This window comes from Propithecus coquereli, unplaced genomic scaffold (genome assembly GCF_000956105.1).
Source record: "Propithecus coquereli isolate 6110/MARCELLA unplaced genomic scaffold, Pcoq_1.0 Scaffold73, whole genome shotgun sequence".
Taxonomy (NCBI): Eukaryota; Metazoa; Chordata; class Mammalia; order Primates; family Indriidae; genus Propithecus; species Propithecus coquereli.
In genome coordinates, this window is record NW_012153396.1 from 2,202,747 (window position 1) to 2,223,602 (window position 20,856).

The following is a 20,856-nucleotide window of genomic DNA, read 5'->3' on the forward strand; positions in this document are numbered from 1 at the left end:
CTGTGTTGACCTGCAGGATTGATTGGCGGCCCCGCTGGAAGAGACTGAGGAGGCCTTGGCCTCGGAGCAGCCCCGGCCGAGAACAGAGAGAGGAGGGGGAGGTGCTGGATATGGGTCCTGAGCTCCTCTCTCTGCCCCGCCTGAAACACAGCTGTCTGCCTAGACACCCTTTGACACTACCCGCCCCCAACACATACTTTCTGCACACCCTCACAACACTCACACGATCCGCTCACCAGAAGACGTTCAGCCCCCAAGGAGACACAGAAATTCTCCTTAATTGATTTAGAAACTGAAAGGGGATTCCTCCCTCCATTAGTTGGTTTCTTCAATGTGTTCGTTATCCTCAGGTCTAGACATGGCAGAGCTAACTCCTAGGACCTTTTTCTGGTCCGAGATTTACCTTTCACCTTTTCTTTTCTAGGAATAGTTACAGAAAGTTAAGAAATAATCCTGGATGCAGGTGACCCTTAAAGTCTCAAACCAAAGCACTTTTTCCAGAAAGAGATCTTTCCCTGGCTCCTGAGGGATTCCGTTCAGCCTTTTTGTTTCAAGTTCGGGGAAGGGACGGCTCTGGACCGTGGAGGGCGGAGGCTTGCAGTGGCCTGGGGCAGGGGTCTAAGCCTACAGTGAGGGCACTCCCCTCCCCACCCCTTCCTCCGCCTGCCTGTGCCGTGACGCGCGCGCGCACACACGCGCACACACTTACACAGCCCCACAGCCACAGCAACTCCCAGCGACACCCTCTGTCCCAACCCGAGGCCACCAGGAGCCCCGGTTAGACATCCCGGCTCCAGGCTGGGCGTGCGCGGGGCAGGCAGGAGTACACAAACCTGGGCCGGTCTCTGAGACAACCCTTTTCCTTGGGCCTCTCCCTGTCTCAGCTATTCCCTCTCGCCCCTTGTCCCCTTTCCCCTCCACTCTGGTCCTTTGTCTCTAGCCTGTCCCCCACCTTGGCGTCCCAGCCCTTCCGTCTCCCTGTCTGGCTGGCGGGTGTCCCCCTGCCTTACCCGCTCCCGGCTGTGGCACGCTCTCCGCCTGCTCCTCACATCCACACAGCTGCTGCGAGAGGAGGAAGGGAGGGCGGGCGCGCCGCGGATGGATCCGAGACGGTGGCTTTGGTGTCTGCTCGCAACTCCGGGGAAACTCGGCCCGGGTTCTCCCGCCCCTCTCCAACTGTTCCTCAGCGCTGCTGCGCTCTCACCCGCTCTGGCCCATTCCTTTCCCTGTATGTCCGCTGTGGCTCTGTCGCTCCCTGCGGTCTCCAGGCATCTGGAGTTGCACTCCCCTTCCCCTGCACTCCGTCCCCTTTCGGCTGCCCCTTGCTGCCGCCTGTCTCCTCCCTCCGCAGCCCCCTCCGTCGCGGTGGAGGTGGTGGGTAACGCGGGGACGTCCCGGTCCGACTGCACTGTCTCCTTAGACCCCAGCCTGGTCAGGCCGCGGGCTCCGGGCCCGGCTGAGAAGAGGGCTAATCCCCATTTCGCCACCGGCGTCCAGCCTCAGTGGGACTCTCTCACCCTGGCTTGGGGAGGAGGGGAAGAGGCAGCTGGCCTTGTGGGGACCTCGGTTGCCCCAAACCAGCTCTTCAGGCCTGCTAGAGGCAGGTGCCTGTCTCAGTTCCCTCAGTGCCCCTTTTGCGTCCTCTTTCTTCCCCTCCTCTCTCCTTCCATGCCTCCCCCAGTCAGGCCTCTCCCCACCGTCTCATCTCCGCTCTGGCGTTGGCAGATTGACTGCAGGTCCTGGAAGGACCAACTTTCTTTGTTTGGAACCGGACCGGACGGGATTTCCTTCCCTAAGTCTCCGCCAATGGGCCAGCTCCTCCCAATGGTTTTGGCGGACTGGCTGAAGGGGACCGCGCCTGAGGCCACAATTAACCCGGCTGTTGGGGGGGTCGGTGAGGAATTTAACTGATCCTCTAGCAGCTGCGCTTGTGCAGTGGGGAGGGGGTGCAGGAAGTGGGAATGGAGGAGTGGCAGGAGGGATAGAGAGAGGACCCAGAGATAAACCTGGACGGGGTGTGGTATAATCAATGGAAAGGGGAAAATATCCCGAAAGGGAGGAACACAGGAAGGGGCTGCAGTGATGAATCCCCAGTAACCTTTATAGGGTAGAAGTTGGATAGCCACCTCCCTGCCCTGTCTACGGGCTCAGATTCCTCCCTTACCTCTTTATGGAAGGTTAAGGGTTCAGAAAGCTGAGCATTTACTCCATAATCTGCTATAGAAATATTTTTTTTCAAAATGCCTATTGGTTAGCTCCATGGTGTAAACAACTGCAATTATCCCCACTTTATAGGTAAGAAAACTGAGGCTCAAAGAAGCAAAGGGACTATACATGTAGTGGCTGCCTCTTTTTCCGGTAGGCTGTGAGGTTAGTGGACCCTTTAGCTGTGCAGAGGTCCATGGGTGCCTGGGGAGGTTGCGTCCAGGTCTGAGCCCAGAGTACCAGGCCCTCACTGGGCTCCTTCCCCCCACCCTTCTAGTTTGTTCTCTGTTGGACAGGGCCTTCCACTCCTGTCCTGTAGACCTGCTGGCCCGGTTTCTCCTGGCTTGACTTTTTCCAGCCCCCCAGTCGGGTGACCCACGGGTGGCAGCCACCTGGCTGGCCCGTGCCACTAAGAGGCAGCTTTGGTGGCCAAGTGGCTTGCATTGTCGTTGTCCCTCAAAGGAGCTGCGAAGGGCCGGGCAGGTCGCAAGGACCTCTTGTGAGGGGAAGCCGGGTTAAAGGGGGAGGGGCTGGGAGGATAAAGGCCCAGCACGTGCGCGCAGCCTCCGCAGGACCAACAGACCGCGCGGGCGGGGCCGGCCCGCAGTCAGGCCCCCTGGGCTTCACGCAGGGAGCCCAAATATTGAGAACAAAAGCGGGAAAAGAAGAGTGAGAGCAGGAGGGAGGGAGGGAGCAAGGGAGGGAGCGAGGAAACTGAAATTAGGGGGTCTTAGATGAAAAAAAAAAGAAAGTAGCTTTAGGGGGAATGTGCTGTGGAGTGTGAAATTGCAGCCCATGGTGCTCCATATTGTACCAGAAGCTCTTCCAAAAAAAAAAAAAAAAAACCCATCCTCCAACGTGACCAGAGGGCTAGGCAGGGGGAGGGGTTGGGAGAGAATGGGGGAGAGGAGGGGAAAGGGCCTGGCGGGAGCCGGTCAGGCCAAACTGGAGAGGGGGCCGGGTGCGTCCGCCGGCTGCCGGGGATCTGACTGCAGAGGGTAGGCGTCCCGGGGTGCGCCGGGACCCTGAGGGCGAGTGGACTGTTGGGCGTCGGTCCCAGAGTTCGATTGTCAGAACTTTTTTTTCTTTCTCTTTTCTTTTTAGTGATAGTGGTGGTGAGTTCCCAAACTGGGAATAATCCAGAAATGGAGCTCGACTGCGGAGCTGTAGCTCGGCTCTACCCTGCTCTCTGCCCTCCTTCGTTTCTGCTTCTCTTCCCTTTGGACTAGTTTTTCCCCCCTTGATTCTAAACAGCTTTTTTTTCCCCCTGAACTTTAATGCGTTTAATTTGGTCCGCGCTGTGGGGAGCATTTCCTGGGGAGATACATTTAATTTTGGAATTTCTAATCCCTTCCTTCAGAGCCCAGGCCTAGCTCCCCTTTGCCGCTCCCCGGGAGGTGGAAGGAGGAAGGCAGGCCCAGGCCACGGGGGAGGGGCACGGCTGGGATGCTCACGAAGCTGCCGGTTGCCCCCGCCAGGTCCCCCAAGGCTCAGCTGCCTCCCCAAACTTCTCTAGGCAGGGCGCCTGGGCCCTGGGTCAGGGCCCCGCGGGCGGAGGGGAGGCAGCCACGCCTCTGCCTTTTCTCGCCTGGACGGAAAGCGCTGAGCCGGGAACGGGAAACCAACAGAGGAGCAGAAAAGTCGAGAAGGGAGTGGGTGCCAGCGGGGGTAGTGAACAGGGTCTACGTGGGCACTTCATTTCTGCACACTATGCCCACAAAAGCATTTGGGAGCTTGCGGGTGCGAATTGCACTGGGCCTGGCTTGGGGCGCCCATGCATAGGTACACACGAGGGGGAGGGTGCTTACCCGCCTCCAGACACCTATACCCAGGCAGAGCAGGCATGGCCCAGCCAGAGAGCCAGGCCGGCAGTAGCTCGGCCTCCAGGGAGGAGGTGAGGGAGGAGGCAAGTGTGGGGGCTGCTAGGCGCCGGGCGAGCCTAGCAGGGAAGGGAGCGGAGAAAGCGAAGGAGCCGAGATCCACAAGGAAGATTTATTGGGCAGATCAGATGCACAGAGGCGGCTAATGAAGCAAATCCCGAGATGGGTATCAGAGCAACTCCCCAAAAGTTTATTTGCCTTTAAATTTCCGCAGGGAGGCGGGTGTCTTGTTTGAAGTGTAAATGCCCCTAGGTTGGGGGGTGGAAGGGCCGCTTTGAAAACACCAGAGAGAAAAGGTTCATTTAGAGGCAGACGGGAAAAGCAACCAACCCTGACAGGTCAGAGCCTGGGTTGTGTTTGGGGTTGGGTTGTTTTCTTTCTTTCTCTTTCTTTTTCTCTTTCCTCTTCTTTCTTCCCTTTTTTTCCTTTCTTGCTTTTTTCCCCCTCTACTAGATTCCATAGAAAAAGAACAGGAAAGGCAGAGTCAGAGGAAGAGGCCAGTGACGGGATGAAGGCCAGCCCTTCATCCTGGAGCCCTAGGAGAAGGCAGAACCTTGGCTAAAAGGGGTTCCTAATCACCAGGGAGCATTGCTCTTTGGCTTTGTAGACCCAGGAATGGGCTGGCTAAGGAGGAAGCTGCCAGGGGCTAGCCTGGCAGGAGGGTGTGTCCAGCTATCACAGTGCTAGGGAGAGGGTACCAGGAGCAGATGCCTGGGCTCTCAGGGGCTGCTTGGGAATTAGACTATCATGGAAGCGTGCATGTGAAGGATAGATGTGTGAGTACAACTTTCAACACACTTTGTGCACTAACTCTCCTTCTCTACAAAATGTGAAAATCCCTCTTGCCCAATCTGTGAAAATGCTTGTCTTTGCCCTATGTGTAACATGAGGATATGTCTAGCTGGTTCTAGAAAAATCTGAGTCTATGTGTGGAAAGGGCGTTCTACCCACAGTCTTGTTCCTCCAATAGTTCAGACTCCCCAAGACAACGTCCTGGATGACCAACATAGGGAGACCTGGGGCAAGGCTTACTTTAGTTCTGAGCACCTCTCCATAAGGACCCTTCCTGAATTCTTCCCTCTCCCCCAATTCTGGGCTAGTTACCTCCCCAAAGGAAACCCAAGGCAGCACTGGCTAATTCCACCTGAGAACCCTTGTTCCCTGGCCTGAGAGCTGTTCCCTTTAGGCTGCGCGAACTGTTTTCCTTTTTCGCTTCCCACACGAAGTTAGTGCGTGTTCGTGGGTTGTGAGGCCAAAGCAAACCCGGGAGCGCCATCTGCAGGCCTCTAGAGGAAGAGACTGACCTTCGTGCCGGACCCTGCGCCTTCAACCTTTCGCCTGAGGGAACCTGCTCCACCGCCCAAGGGAAGTGGGGTGAGGGGTGGGAGGGGGGTGTCAAGTGGAGAATGTTTTTTTCCTCCCAAACTTTATCCCCCGCAGGTGGATTAAGCTGATCGGGCTCAGAAAGATCCAGGAGGCAGGGAAAATCCCAGGATCCCAGAGAACTCAGCCCAAGGAGTGGGAGGCTCAAAACCCTGTCGGCTGAGCCTGGTCTGAGCCCCGCCCGAGGATTAAGGTCGCCCCGAAAACCCGGGTACGAGACGCTCAATAGTAGGCTGAATTGAGCTGAGTCAGGCGAGTGCGTTAATCTATCTGCCTATCTGCGGCCCAGGCTCCGGCCAGAGGGACAGGGGCGCAAGTCCGTGGCGCTTCCCCGGAGCACCTGGGGTTTCGGACAGAGGCCGAAAGAACCTCGCGTCTGGGCGGCAAGAGCGCAGCGCAGCGCGGGCTTTTCGGAGCCGCCCTTTTGCAGACCCTAGGAAAGCGGGGGGAGGGAGCGAAGGAGGGAGAGAGAGTTAAAACATCAGCTGAAGTGCCAAGATGATTTATGAGACGAAGGAAAATATTTCATAAAGATCTCCCGGATATTCTGTACTTAACCAGTTAGGAGACAAAGGGCTTCTCCTGCCTGGTGCATGCACGCAGACCCTAGTGTGCAAGGGAACGAGTGCCGCCGAGGGCTGCAGAGGCTGGGCCAGCGGCTCCAGCAGGAGTGGGGCCGGCCCGGCGCACTGCGCCTCCTGCGCTAGCTCCGGATCCTCCGAGCTAGCAGCGGGCGGCGCTCAGCCGCGTTCGCGGCCTCCTCTTCTCCTCAGCCGGGGAGAGCAAGCCTCGGTCTCCCGTATCCTCTGCCGCCAGCAACCTGCCGCTGCGCATTGTCTTCTCTCCCCAGTCCCCATCCCTGGCCACCTGAGAGTCCGGGAACCAAGTCCCTGGGCTCTCCTGTCTTCCATGGGGTCCCACCGAGACAGATGGGTCCTCGCTGGAGGTCTCCAGCTCCATTCTAAAGCGCACTGGACTGCCCAGATCGGGTGGGCAAGGGATCGAGGGAGGCCCTGCGCGCAGCCGCGCGTGGGACAAGAGAGGAAAAACTGCTGGGCACTTTTCCCCGGAATGCGAATTGGGGGTGCGTGGGTGAGGAGGTACCTCAAGAGGGAAAAGCGAAAGGGAAGAACCAAAGAGGAAGAGCCAGAAAGGAACGGAAGGGAACGCAGAGGTGAGGGTAGTAGGATTAGGGCTGTGGATGCTAACCGGGCCCGGGGCCGCCCGGCCCATGAGGGCACTGGCCGGTGGATGTCAGGGCTGGGCGAGTTGGAACTGAAAGCTTGGCTTTTCAGCGCCGCGCGCTCCGCGGCCCGCTGTCGTTGCCTGAATATTCATTAGACTGGCCGCTCTTTATCCTTATCTAACGTTTATCTTATCGGCGAGTTTCGTTTCTCAGTGTAGTTTTAATCCCGGGCTCCCATTCCTCCTCCCCCTGGCTCGCTCCCCTCCCTCTCTCTCTCCCTCCCTCCCTCTCTCTTCCTTCGCTCGCTCTTCCCTCCCATTTCCCCCTCCCCTGCCCTCCCCCTTGCCGGCACCGGAGTGACAGGCGCGGGGCCCTCCTCGCCGAAGCTCGGGGCTCCGGCGCTGGCGAATCACAGAGTGGTGGAATCTATTGCCTTTGTCTGACAAGTCATCCATCTCCCAGCGCGGGGAGGAGGAGGGGGTCTGGAGGGGGCTTTGCAGCTTTTAGAGAGACACACACCCGGAGCCGAGGCTCCAGTCTCCGGCCGAGTCTTCTCGCAGCCGCAACCCACCTGGGGCCAGCCCAGCGCTGCCGGCGCCGCTCGGCTCCCTCCCTCCCTCCCGGCCCTTCGGCCCCCGCGGCGTGCGCCAGCCTTTTCCGGGGGCGGGGGCCGGGCTCGCGCGCTCCCCTCCCGCTGGCGCCCGCTCGGACATCCCGGGGATTGCTACTTCTCTGCCAACTTCGCCAACTCGCCGGCACTTGGAACGGCCCCGCTCCCCTCCTGGCGCCCTCGGGCTGCCCCTGCCCCGCGCCCTCTCCGACCATCGCCTCTCTGATGACCGGGTTCCAGGGGAGCTGAGAGAGCCGCCTCCCCCGCCCGGCTTCAGCCTTGGCCGCGGCTGCAGCACGAACCATGAGCCCCCAGTACCCCCCGGCCTGGCCCGCCGCCCCGGGGCCGCTCTGCTGACCGCTCAGCCCCGCGCCCCGACGGTGGGAAGTTGCGGCCGCTGCGGTGGCAAGCCTCGGCCAGCTCCGAGGAGCCACCGAGAGCTCAGCGCGGCGCCCCCCCGCCCCCGCGCGCCCCGCAGCAGCCGGGCGCCCGCTCACCCTCCCTCCCCCACCGTCCCTCCCTTTTCTCCTCAAGTCCTGAAGTTGAGTTTGCGAGGCGACACGGCGGCGGCGGCCGCGCTGCTCCCGCTCCTCTGCCTCCCCATGGATATGCACTGCAAAGCAGACCCCTTCTCCGCGATGCACCGTGAGTACCGGCGCCCGGCTCCTGTCCTGGCTCGGGGCTCTCGGTCCCAACCCTGTGCAGTTCCAGGTTGGCCCCAGCCCCCGCGCTCAGGTCCCATCTTGGAGGCCACGCTGGCTTCTCCTGGTCCCTCCTTTCATTCTTCCTCTTTCCCTTGCCTAGTGTTTCTAACGCCTCCAGCTTCTCTCCCTTTTGCCTTCTGTCACCCATACTTACTCCTCTGCCTGCCTTCCTACCTTCCTTGGTGCCCATCACCTACCTTTGCTTCTTCCACCTGCTCCTTCTTAGGTCATGGGATCCACTGCCCCGGGCCCTTGGTTCCAGCCACCCACTCCCTAATCAGCCTCTTGCCCTGGGCTGGGGTACTAATTGGCAGGCAGTTTTCAGGGTGTTGTGTTTTGTTGTTTTCTCTTTTCTGTTTGCCTCCCCCCTTCTCCCTCCTGTCATCTCTACCTTTCTCAAACTCAGAGTTATGGGTGTCCAGGAGACTCCAAGCTTGGGCAGCCTGGTGTCAGGACAATCAGACAGAAAAGTGTGGGGGTGGGGTGCCCCCTTCTGACCCTCAGCTCTCACCGTCTCCGGGCCCTGCCAGCCCAGCCAAGGCTTCTTGTGGGCTGGTTTGGGATATTTCCTTCCTCCTCCATTCTTTCCCATCTCCCTTCCCTTTCCTTCCCCTTCCCTTCTCCTTGGGTTGGGAATCAGAGGTTGTCAAGACAGTGGTCATTTTTCCTAGCCTCTGCCTGGGAGATGCTCTAAAAACAAAGAGAGGTTCCAGAAGAAATTGAAGTCAGGAAGCGAGCAGTAGCGCAGCCTTCCCTGCCGGCCGTGGGCAGAGTACAGCTCTGCTCTCAGTTCTAGGTGCTCCTTGCCTGCCTCCCACTCCCCCTGCAGCCAGCAGCCTGGCCAGGGGCTCAGCAAAGAGCAAAAAAATGAGGGGGAAAGAACAAAAGGAAGGCAAATGCCAAAGCTGGGGAGAAAGGAAAAGAGAAACCAAGAGAAAGCAAACAAGAGAAAGGAAACTAAAGAACAAATTGAAATGATGTTACAGAAAAAAGAGAAGAGGAGAAGGGAAGAAAAATTGGAAAAAAAGGAATTATTTTAATGAAATTTGAATTTATCTAATTTATGTCATGTCTTTAGCTTAGAAAACTATTCTGAGATTTTTTTGCAGGCTTTTTTTCTAGATAAAATTCTAAATAGAAAACTCCCCCCCATCTGTAGATTAATAATTAAGGATAATTTGTAACTTCACAAGGAAACTTTTTAGAGCTGGCTTGGATCTATCCCTTAGGACAAGAAAGCCAAGGAGGGAGAGCTGTGTTTTTCTGTAAGCATATAATTAGCGTTAACACGGGGAGCTTTAAAAAACACTCCTAGGATAAAATATATTTCCCTAAATAATTTTCAAGCACAGGCAATCCGAGCCGAGGGCATCAGGCCGCCACAGTTCTCCGGGCTGGAAAGCCTCGCTCTTTTTCGGAGGGAGCGGAACCGGGTCCGCACGCCGTCTTCGCCCGGCCCGCCTGCCTCGCGGCCGGGCTGCCACAGCTCTCTCCTCTCTTGCCGATTCCGCCGGGAATTCGATGAGTCCTGGCCGCCCACCGGAGCCACTTTGAAACCCAAAGGGGAGCAAGGCCCAACGGAAGGTGGTCGGAACAGGGAAGAGAGCCGCAGCGCGGCCGGCGGACTGGCCTCTGAGCCACCGCGGCCCGAATTGGTGCCGGCGGCAGTGGCGCATTCCCGGCCCGACTCAGCGCCCGCTCCCGGCCGACCCCTAGCCCTGGACTCCCTCCGTACCCCCTTCCCATCCCCACCCCTTAGATTGGGGACGAGGGGCCGGGCCAGGAGCCCAAGAAGGCTGAATTATTCATCTTTAATCTGCCCGCAGCTGCCGCCTTTTCATACCGGTAACGCGAGTTCTCTCGGGGCCTAAATTATTGATGGTTGGGGTTTGGAGGGAGGGGAGGCATGAGAAGTGGGGCTAGAGATAGGGAGATTAGAGGGGTGAGGGCATAAAATAAGAGATTCCAGCTTCCCCCAGCAGCCCAATCAGAGGCCTTTCCCCAGGGGTTTCGCCCAAGCTTGCTCTAGGTCCCCCCAGAAGGGGACTGGAGAAGAACGACGGGGGGGGGGTGTCGCAGATGTCCCCGCTTTCTCCGAAACTTGCTTGAGGCTAGCAGTGCAGAGGCTTCAGGTTGTCTGCCCGGTCCGGCCGGACTGCGCCGCTAGAAGTCTCTGCGCTTCGATTGCTCAGTAACTGCGGCTCCTGGTTGATCGCTCTGGGTGCAGGATTTCTAGACTGCTATAGGCCAAAGAGAATGGGGCACCGAGCAGCGGCTTCAGGCCTGGCACCCAGAGGCCGCCTCGGCTCCGAGATTGGGAGCTCGCGCTGCAGCCGGGTTGGAAACTCAGTGCCCTCCTCCTGTCTAGGAGAGCAAACGCCCTTGCCGCTCGGTTTCCCGGGCGGCTGCCGAGGTCTGCGGGATCAGAGAGATGCGAGCTGGCTTGGGCCGGCTACACAGGGTGCCCCGGGAGTCCTCAACCCGCTGGGGCGGCCAGTGCCATGTAACTTGGGTGAAATGGTGGGCCCCAGCCCGGCGCGGCGCGGCAGGCGAGCGAGCCCAAGCACCCTGCGTTCTCCGCTGCTACCCGCAGCCGCGCTGCTCTCGGCCGCCTTCCCGTCTCTGAGCGCAGCAGACTCCGGCCCCTGTCTCTTCCACCTTCCCTCCTCCGCTTTAGACACTAGGGAGATGAGGGGGAAATATGGCCCGCTCTAAAGATAAAAATCATAAAGGAGAGAAAAACTCCCAATTCAAAACAGAATAAAAACACAAGCAAAGAAAAATTCCGATTAAAAATAAGTACAAGGATAGAGACAGCAAAGGTGTGCATGTGTCAGGGATTTAGCCCTCTCTGTGCTCCGGGTTCTGATGAAGAGTGAACCGGGCCCCAACCGCACCCCCACCCCAAAATCATCGCCTCTAAGCCCTTGCAGGCACCAGCTCCCGCTTCGCCTGCGGCGCAAGCGGGATCCCGCTGGACACTAGCTCGGTCCTCTGCCTGGCCCTTCCTCTCCTCGCTTTCCTACATTCTCTCCCGCTGGCATTAATTCCTCTTTACTGTTTTTCACTCCTTGTCCCCTCTTTTCTCTCGCTCAGCTTCTCCATTCCTTCCCTCGCTTTCTACCTTGCCGCGCACGGGTCTGAGTCGCGTTCTTGCCCGGCCCTCCGCTCAGCCACTGCGCTTCTGCGTCTCCAGGGCCCCGCGGGTTCCAATTCCCAATTCTCTGCGTAGTGGTGGGGACAGCTACCTATCTCTTCGAGTTCGGGAATGTGCACTTCCTCCCTGCCTGCTCCCTTCGCACGTCCCGGGTCGCGGACACTGACTAATGGCCGGTCCCTGCTGTGTGTGGGGTGTTGTTTTTTTTCTTGTCTCTCCCCAGCAGGGCACGGGGGTGTGAACCAGCTCGGGGGGGTGTTTGTGAACGGCCGGCCCCTACCCGACGTGGTGAGGCAGCGCATCGTGGAGCTGGCCCACCAGGGTGTGCGGCCCTGTGACATCTCCCGGCAGCTGCGGGTCAGCCACGGCTGTGTCAGCAAAATCCTGGGCAGGTGAGGGCCTCGGAGCTGTCCCGGGAGACGCCCTGCCTCCTTCCCCGGCCAGCCCTGGGTCTCCGCCCGAGGACTTGGCTAAAAGTCGAGGACCCCAAGTGGGAGAAGAAGATCCCCAAAGGGACCTGGAGAGCTGCTCCTTTTGGAGCCGGTGCTCAGGTGGTGGCTGCGGGCTCCAGGAAGGAGGGTGGAGCAGAGTCACTCAGTGCCTGCCCTGCTCCAGGGCTCTCAAAGGAGAGCAGCCTGTTCCCCTGCTTTTCCAGAAGAGGAGGGATGCCTTTTCTAGCAAGTTAATACGATGGAGGGGGGAGCAGGAGGTGGAGGAATGGGGTGGGGAGAGGAAAGGGATCCCCAAAAGGAGAAAACGCAGTGCTCGGGTGGTGGAAGAAGGGTCCTGGTTCCCATAGGTTCTCTGCGCTCAGTAGGAAAGGGCTTGAGGTGGTGCCTCAGCCCTAGTCAGCCTGGAGACCTCGCAGCTGCTGTTCCTTCTGCTTTTTCCAAATGAAAGGTCGGTCTTTCACTCCCAGGGGTGCCTATGCTGGCTGGTGTGCACCCAGCCCCTGGTGTGGCTGTCTCCCTGGAGGGAGCATCCCCCTTGTCCTCCTCATCCTCCACAAGACACTGGGCCTTTTCCCTCTGTGCGCCGATGCCTCGGGCGGGAGAGTGGCTCAGCAGCTCCAGAGCCTGCAGCCCCCCTGCCCCTGCCACCACTCACTTCTTGCTGACCCCGCCGGCCTTCCTGGGGCAGGTACTACGAGACTGGCAGCATCAAGCCTGGTGTGATCGGCGGCTCCAAGCCCAAAGTGGCAACGCCCAAAGTGGTGGACAAGATTGCTGAATACAAGAGACAGAATCCGACTATGTTCGCATGGGAGATCCGAGACCGGCTCCTGGCAGAGGGCATCTGCGACAACGACACAGTGCCCAGCGTCTCTTCCATCAACAGGTGAGTAAGCCACCCGGGCCTGTAGAGTGGGACTCCAGCTCCTGGCTTCTGAGCGGAGGGGCATTCCACTGCACCTGGTGTCTGCTCTTTGTCCGGCTTTGCCCTCTTTCCCTACTCCCAGCCTGAAGTCCTTTGGGCAGGGAGAGGGGACCTGGGAGGCAAAATGATAGACAGACAGAGCTGTCTCCGGTTCAGGGCATTCCCTGCCAGGCTTCTCCCGCCGGTGTCCTGGAAATGAATCCAAGTGTTTGTGGTAATTAAGACTCCAAGATTACACGCCTCGGGATCTAGAGACAATCACAGCCCGCAGCCCGTGCCGTTAAAATGACCAGTGTCTATTCATCGCCTCCAAACAGACTTCTCTTTCTAAAGGCATGCTCCCTTCCCCAGGGGAAGCTGCCTGTCCTGGCTCCCCCACCCTCCCTGCCAACTCCCACAAAGCTTGCCTCCCAGGAGCCCAGGTCTTGCTAGCCAGCTCCACACAAATTTCCGGCCTACAAGCACTGGTGTCCAGGCCTGCAGAGAAAATGCCAACCGCCAGCCAGCAATTGTCAGGGAGTAGAGGAGCTGGACAAAGATTGGGGTGCCAAGTAGCGAGGGAGAGCTCTAGACCTTGAGACTGAACCTTGGGCGATGCCCCCAGCCACCTAGAGTGCCAGGCTGAAGTCTTTGCACTGATGACAGGCTCAGGCACATGGGGACACAGGCCAGAGTCAGCTCAACATATAGGATAGTTAGGTCTCCTAGTCTCCAAACCACTCCAGTGTGCTCTCTGGTAGAGCACATGTGCACACTCTATGCATGTAAAACCCCAGTGAGTGTGCCAATGTGCCTATCTGTGGTAGCTACAGAACATACAAACAGTGGTTGGGCCCAGGAACCCAGGCTCGGGAAAGAGATTGCAGAGCTGTACAACCTGACAGCTGTACGCAGAGAGCCCGCACGAGTCACATGTCAGTCAGAAGCAAGTCCCAGATAGCCTTGGGCCACCCATTTTAAGATAGCCCCACATGAAAAGAGGGCTAAGGGTTTCATGCCCTTGTTATCATTTCTACTCTTCATAGGCTCATTATCAGGACAACTAATAATTCAGATGGTGCCTTATTCTGAAACTGGCATCACGTATAAAGAGTTTTTTTTTTAATATTTCGCAAATGATATGGAATTATACCAAATCATCCTGAAAACAGCAGGTAAAATTAGCTGGTAGAATGTACCTTGGCTAAAGAAGATTCCCTCTGCCACACTCGTGCTGTAACGTACTGTGAGGCGACCCCAGAAATTATCCCGGTGTGTGCCATCTGTATTAAAATGGTTATTCAGTTATGAACAGGGTAACATAATACTGATCAGCTAATTATACACCCTCCGAAAACCCTCCAGCTCCCTGGGCCTGGCTCAGCCAGGTATTGAAAGCATAGCGATTTGACATTCAGATATCTTCCAAAGGAACTGGAGAAAGATGCTGGGTGGTTTGGGAGAGGAATAAGTCCTTTGCATTTAAAAGCCAGGGGAGGAGGCTGGGGAAGCTTGGGGCTAAGGCTAGAGTGGCAGTCAGGAGGGGAAGGGCACAAAGCATTGTTTTCTGAGCCATCTGGGGACTTAGCCTCTTGGCTGACTGCTGGTCCTGGGAGCAGTTGGAACTGAGGTCTTGGGCAGAGAAGAGCAGGGCCAAGGGTGTCCCTGCTGAGGACTGGGTAGTGGTGCTCTGGAGGACATTTAAGAGAAATGCTTGTCGTCAGTGATAGGATTTTCAAGTAATTGGAGGAACCCAAGACATGTAGGGTTTAGGTAATTTGTTTCTCTTGAATGGGGTAGAGGAGTGGAGTGATAAGACAGGTGTGGTGATGGCCCTGTCCTCCCTCCCACCAGCAAATACCCCTCACTGGCTGAGATGATTTTGGAAGCTGGCTTAGGCACAAGTTTGAGAGTGCTTTTATTCAGAAAAGCCACAGAGTGCAGGGGACAGGTGACCCCAGGACCAAGCTCCAGAGGCCTCAAGGTACACCCACCAGAATCGGGACAAAGTAGACAAGGGAGCCGCAAGTGAGATGAGAGTGGGAAAGAATGGCCTCAGCTTGACAGCGCTGGCAGCTGCAGAATCCGCCCAGCACAGAGCCCTGCCACCTGAGGGGCACAGAGGCTTTCTTCGGGTGTGGGGAAATGGCCATCTGTGGGCAGGTGTCACTAGAGATGGAGAAGGAGTGGGAGGAGAGGGACTGGGAGGCCGCCAGCAGTGTGGGCAGCCAGCCCTGGGTCTGCAGTTAGGCTTCCCAGCTTGCCTTGTCAATGAGGAGCAGCCCGGCTCTCCTCAGTTTTGCTTTGGGCCAGCATCCTCCCATGGTTCATATGTTGGAAAGAATTCTGGGGGCCGGGGGAATGCATGTGAGTACCGCACCCTTAGCTTCATTCCTGTAGGTGCTTTGCTCTGAAGTGGGAAGGTTTAGCTGAGATGTGTTGTTTTCACCCTGAAGCCTGATAAAGACAGGATGTTTCTGCTGCTGCTGGTTATGTCAGAACTTTGCCTTTTCTCTGTTTTGAGAATTCTCACTCACTGTAGGAAGAGCCTGGAGATTTTCCTCTGTGCAGAAAGTGTGGTGCATCAGGGAACGAGTGGTTCTTGAGTTTGGAGCTTTATTGCTGGTGAGGTGCCCACTTGTGTTGAGTACTTTATAACAGTTACGAGTAAAGACGTACATGAGCCGGTGGTTGGCAAGGAAGGAAGTCCACACATGCTCACCCACCTGAGCCAAAGGTTTTTCATCTTCTCCTCCCCAAAACAGATGCTGTCGCCGCACTTGAAATATGCTGTTATGGTTATAAACTAAATTGCTTTTCATGCTTTAAAAATGGTTTTGACATTCTCTGATCCTGTCGTGATAAAGACTTGGCCATCCAACCTGCATTCTCTATTAGCAAATCCTTCTAGAAATGCCTCTCTGAATCAAAGGACTAGGTCAGGAAGACCTCCCCACTCCTAGAGACCACTGTCAAAAATCCCCAAGGATTGACTGGGTTGCTTAGTATGTGGAATTTATCTGAATCTTTTTAAACATCAGGTAACTGTGGAGCATGGAGTTGCCAGCTCTTCAGCTTGTACGCTGCTGCTGTAGAGAGTGGGTGTTTGTAAACAGGTGACTGTAGATGGAAACTTGGTGTGAGAAATGGCCTGGAGGGGGAAGAGGTGGAAGGAGATCCATGCTACTGAAAGGGGAAAAAGTCACTTGGTTACACCACTGAACAACTGACTAGGCAGGAAGGATTTTCCTGATTATATGCCAAAGTCTTCTGGTTTGGCTGTTGCTCTGGGCAGGGAATACAGCTCCTTTGAAAGAACAGGCACAAACCCCAGCTAGAGTCTAGGGAAACTGAAGATCCCCTGAGGGTGCTATCTTGGAATGAGCTGACAATAAGGGCCTCAGCTTCTACTTTTTCAGCCTGACTGACACTCTTTGGGGTCAGGGCCACTGCCCATTCCTAGATCTTGGAGTGGACTCTACCAGAGTCAACTGCTCACTGACCACACACTACCCACACTCGCCCTTAGCCTGTTTCGCTCTAAGTGAGCACATTCATTCTCCTACCAGTGGCAACGCGGGCTTCAAGAAGGCTATAATCCCAGCGGCGCGTTAAAGAATTTCACCTGGACTATTTGAATGTCCCCTTTGTGTCATTCTGGGGTCTTTGTCAGAGGTCTGGCAGTGGGGTGACAGTGGTCTATAGTTGTTCTTTCAAAGACCCAAAAAATCTGGTAGCTGCTCGTCTTAGCCAAGGGAATGTTGAAGACATGCTCAGGGGTAAGGTTTGTTTCTCCCTCAGAACATTGCATATTTGACTCTCGGACCTGGCTTGGCATGAAGCTGGGCCAGAGGGGCGGCATTGTCTGCTGCATCTCCGTACCCTTGCAGCTGTTTGGTGGTCAGGGCTGTTGGTCTTATGGCAGAGAGCCAGGGCAAGTTGGAGAGTTAAAAAGATTTCTACCCACAGAGGAATGAGAGAAATAAGGACAGAGAATTTGCCTTTGGTGCCCAGAGCCTAGCAGACTGGGCTCACAAATAGCAGACAAACAAGCTAGTTTCTGTCTGAAAAGCCTTGCTCACTTGTCCTTCCCCAGAGAGTCCCCTGTTGTAGAAGTTGCCCATCATTATAATAACATGTGAAATAGGCATGACAGTTGGTAGTCTTATTCCGTAAAATGGGCTAGAGCTATCTTCCTGAAAAGCTCAATTTTGTTTCCTCAGTTATTTTATTTTTATTTATTTTTGAGATGGAGTCTTGCTCTGTTGCCCTGGCTAGAGTGCAGTGGTGTCTTCATGGCTCACTGCAACCTCAAACTCCTGGGCTCAAGCGATCCTCCTGCCTCAGCTTCCTGGGTAGCTGGGACTACAGGTGCACATCGCCACACATGGCTAATTTTTCTATTTTTGGTAGAGACAGAGGTCTCGCTCTTGCTCAGGCTGGTCTCGAACTCTTGAGCTCAAGCCGTCCTCCCGCCATAGCCGTCCAGAGTGCTAGGATTATAGGCATGAGCCACTGCATCCGGCCCCTCAATTACTTCAGACTGGTTTTCTTGGCCAGCAGTTCTGTTGGTCTGACTGTCTCCCTGTTGGCTGGTTCTGCAGGTGTTCAGGCCAGAAAATGGCTTTCAGGTGAGAGCAATGGCCCGTTGCCCTGAGTTCTTACCTCAGCTGGCAACTCTTGAGAGGGGGCAGACAGGAGGGCTTGGGCCTAACAACAGCTCCAGGTGGGTTTTGGAGGATGATGCAGAGAAGAAAAGAGAGGGAAAACCCTAAATAAATAAATAAATTGTGTCCCAACTGTTCTGAGAACTCAATAAAACAATCACATCAAATATGAAGAGGCATAAATCTTGTGTCTGCACAGGTAACCTACTCAATTGCTTTTATTATCGCTCAGGCTGCCTCCATTTATTACCGTCCATGGCCTGGGCACAGGAGGCTGCATGGAGGGTGGTCTCCAGTGCAATCCTACACCCCGAGAGGCAACAATCAGCCTATACAGCCAGGGATTTCGATGGGAGCCCAGGAAGGGCCCATCTGTCTGCATGAAAACCAATCAATAACTCTGTAACCAGAGCCCTTGTCACAGGGAAATGGACAGCACAACAGTTCAATAGAGGGGCCACGGGGGGAATTAGCCGAGTGGAGATGGGGCCAGGCAGGAGCAGCCCCTAGAGAAGGGAAACGGGGACCTGGAGAAGGGGAGACTGGGAAGGGAGGGGCATGTGGCAGGGGAGAACAGTAGCTTTGCATGCACATCAGCATAAGGAGGGGCATTGTGCAAAGTAGACTCAGGGAATGAGAGGCAGCGTTGGAAGTTAGGGTGGCAGGAAATATGTATTTTGGAAGGCATTTGGAGAACGGGCTTGTTCTGGTACAATGGGATAGTGTGACTCTTTATATGATGGTATGATGGTATGATGATATTGGCTCGTGGACTAGAATATTACAGCTTCTAGAGCAAGAGGAGCAATGGTGGTAACTGGTGTAACTGGTGTGGAAGATTAATTGCAGCCCCCGACACCTGCACTCTGAAGAGGGGTCTCCCTACAAGCCCACATGGGATGGAAGTCCTGCCTCCCAGTCTTCTCAGCAGAACTGATGAAGGAACACCTTAAACCAGGGGCCCCATTGTCTGCTCCCAGCTTCCTAGGGCTCCAGCCTTAGCTACTCTACAACTTTGCCTCTTAATGCTCAGGTCTGTCCTTAGACCTTCCTTGTTTCTTCCTGGAGTTGGAATTCTTTTTTTTTTTTTTTTTTTTGAGACAGAGTGTCTTTCTGTTGCCTGGGCTAGAGTGCCATGGTATCAGCCTAGCTTACAGCAATCTCAGACTCCTGGGCTCAAGCGATCCTCCTGCCTCAGACTCCCGAGTATGTGGGACGATGAGTATGTGCCACCATGCCTCGTTAATTTTTTCTATTTTTAGTCTTGCTCTTGCTGAGGCTGGTCTTGAACTCCTGAGCTCAAGCGATCCACCCGCCTCGGCCTCCCAGAGTGCTAGGATTACAGGCGTGAGCCACCGCGCCCGGCCTCACTTCAGTTCTTTAAAGGAATACAGTAGAAAGGGTGTTCATCTGACCTGCCAATTCTCCGAATCCCTGTTGTTTCTTCTTATACCCACCCCATCCCTCCAAGCCAGGTGTCCGGAGCTCAGATGCTCACAGGGGAAGCAGCTACAGGTGCAGCTGTGCCCAGTGCAGCTTCCCTGGCCATGTGGGTGAGTCCAGAGAAAGGGGGAAGGGCCCTGAGACCCGACGAGTGGGAAATAGTGTCTCACAACCAATGCCCAACTGACAAGTGAAATATTAGACAGGTGAAAAGTTAAATCACCCTGGGTTTATCTATCTTCCACTGAACTGCTGGGTTGAGATGGTTTCCTCCTGTTGAACAGGTTATTTGTTTTGGTGTTAGAAAGGTGCAGCTTGAATATATTCATGATGGTTTTTAGGTGTAGAGGTTGATGTTTCCTGTGTGTGGATTTGTGTGTGTGTGTGTGTGTGTGTGTGTGTATGTGCCTCCCTGTGTCTACTCTTAGAGCTCTGAGGCCAAGAGGAGGAAAGGGAAGAAGTCCCACAGGATGTGACCTGAAGCCACGGAGAAAGGCCGGACACCTTGTACTTGGGCTGTGAGATCAATCATTGAGGCAGTCACTGGCCTGTGGGTGAGGCGGCAGCAGGAGCAGGGTGGGGCTGAAGATTTCTCATGTCGTAATTTAGGCAAATAGGAGCCAGATTTTCCTTCAATAATTAGCATTGTATTAATAACACCCTGTAGTTCAGTTAGCCCCCAGTTAGAGAGGCTTTGCTGCAGCAATGCCTCCTTTATGATGGAAAGCCGTGTGACCAGCTGTCCATCTTCACTTTGACACTTGAGTCTCAGCCCAGTTGGAGGGGCTAGTTAGGGACCAACTGCATAAGTAACCAAGAAGATGCCCTTCCTGGCACACTGCTTCCAGAGCTGTGGTCCAGTGACCCACAAACCAGGTCCCCCAGGAGGAGGTATGGCAGCAGCACTGGGACAGTGCAGGTCAGGGCTCTCCTCAGGGCCAGGCCCCAGGCCAGCCTCCGAGACCTTCCTCAATAATCCAGGTGCCAGGGACGTAAGGAAGAGACTCTCCGGGCGTGGGAAATGCGTAGCTGGCCTCTGGAGCAGGCTTGGAGTCCAGGCGAGCACTATGGCACAGGCAGATGCCTGGGGCCTCCTGGAGAGGGCACAGGGAGTCCTTGGGGTGTGGGAAGGAAGAGGAAATGGCCCTGGAGGAGGGGCAGGCCCCTGAGCACTGGAAACTCTCAGGTAAGAGAGGAAGGCGTGTCGGAGGGAGGGAGACAGGAGAGGCTATAGAGCCAGGCTCCTCTCTGGCACATTCTCAACAACCGAGAGAGCAACTGGCCCTTCTTTTGTTTATGGAGAGATAATATGATGAAAAGACATTTTGTGGCCGGGCGCGGTGGCTCACGCCTGTAATCCTAGCACTCTGGGAGGCCAAGGCGGGCGGATCATTTGAGCTCAGGAGTTCGAGACCAGCCTGAGCAAGAGCGAGACCCCGTCTCTACTAAAAATAGAAAGAAATTGGCCAAACAACTAAAAATAGAAAAAATTAGCCAGGCAAGGTGGCGCATGTCTGTAGTCCCAGCTACTCAGGAGGCTGAGGCAGTAGGATTGCTTGAGCCCAGGAGTTTGAGGTTGCTATGAGCTAGGCTGACGCCACAGCACTCTAGCCCGGGCAAAAGAGTGAGACTCTGTCTCAAAAAAAAAAGAAAAAAAAAGACATTTTGTGTTTCCATAAAGAGAGGAGAGAGAGGAGAGGCTGGGAGTCAGGTGGCTCCTATTCTAGTGAGGCTCAGGCTCATTGTAGGGATGTGGGGGGAAGGAAAGGAGTGCCCCAAAGTCCAGACTGGTGTTTGCCAAGGGCGGCCATGGAGACAACCCATGGCCACAGGGCTCATGTGCACCAATGTCCTCAGGGCCCCGGCAGGGAGGGTACACTGGAGAGGCTACAGGAGATGAGACAAAAGGAGGCAAGAACTGGGCAGATGTAGCTGGAGCACATAAGCCCAGCCAGCAGGCACCAGTGTAGGAAGACTGGAGTTTGGAAAAACTCTGTGCTAGCCAAATTTAACACAGCTTTGGGCCTGATTTCAGCCAGTCTACCTAACTGGACATTCTTATCTCTCTGCCTTAGACCAGAGCAGTAACATCAGTGCAAGAACAAGGGACAGGACATTTCCTGAGCCCCTTAGTCCAGAAGCTCCTGGGGAAGGGAGGGGTGGAGAGATTGTGACTCCCTACAGCTAGGGGAGGAGAGAGTGAGATGTGGCTGGGGAGGGGACAGAAAGTGAGGATGAGGACTGGCAGAGGGAGCAGGAGGCTGT

At 55.7% G+C, this 20,856-nt stretch overlaps 1 protein-coding gene across 5 annotated transcripts in view; it reads left to right on the forward strand.

Annotated features, from left to right (window-relative positions):
• The first annotated feature begins 7,324 nt into the window (after positions 1-7,324).
• Positions 7,325-20,856, forward strand: part of PAX2 (paired box 2) — a 79,214-nt gene continuing 65,682 nt past the window's right edge. For 3 of the 5 annotated variants that reach the window (XM_012661663.1, XM_012661665.1, XM_012661664.1), the window contains exons 1-3: positions 7,867-7,909; positions 11,349-11,517; positions 12,266-12,463. In XM_012661663.1, the coding sequence (XP_012517117.1) occupies positions 7,867-7,909; positions 11,349-11,517; positions 12,266-12,463 (410 nt within the window). Of the gene's footprint in view, positions 7,910-11,348; positions 11,518-12,265; positions 12,464-20,856 lie in introns of all 5 variants that reach the window. The other 2 variants (XM_012661666.1, XM_012661667.1) reach the window with 1 other exon arrangement.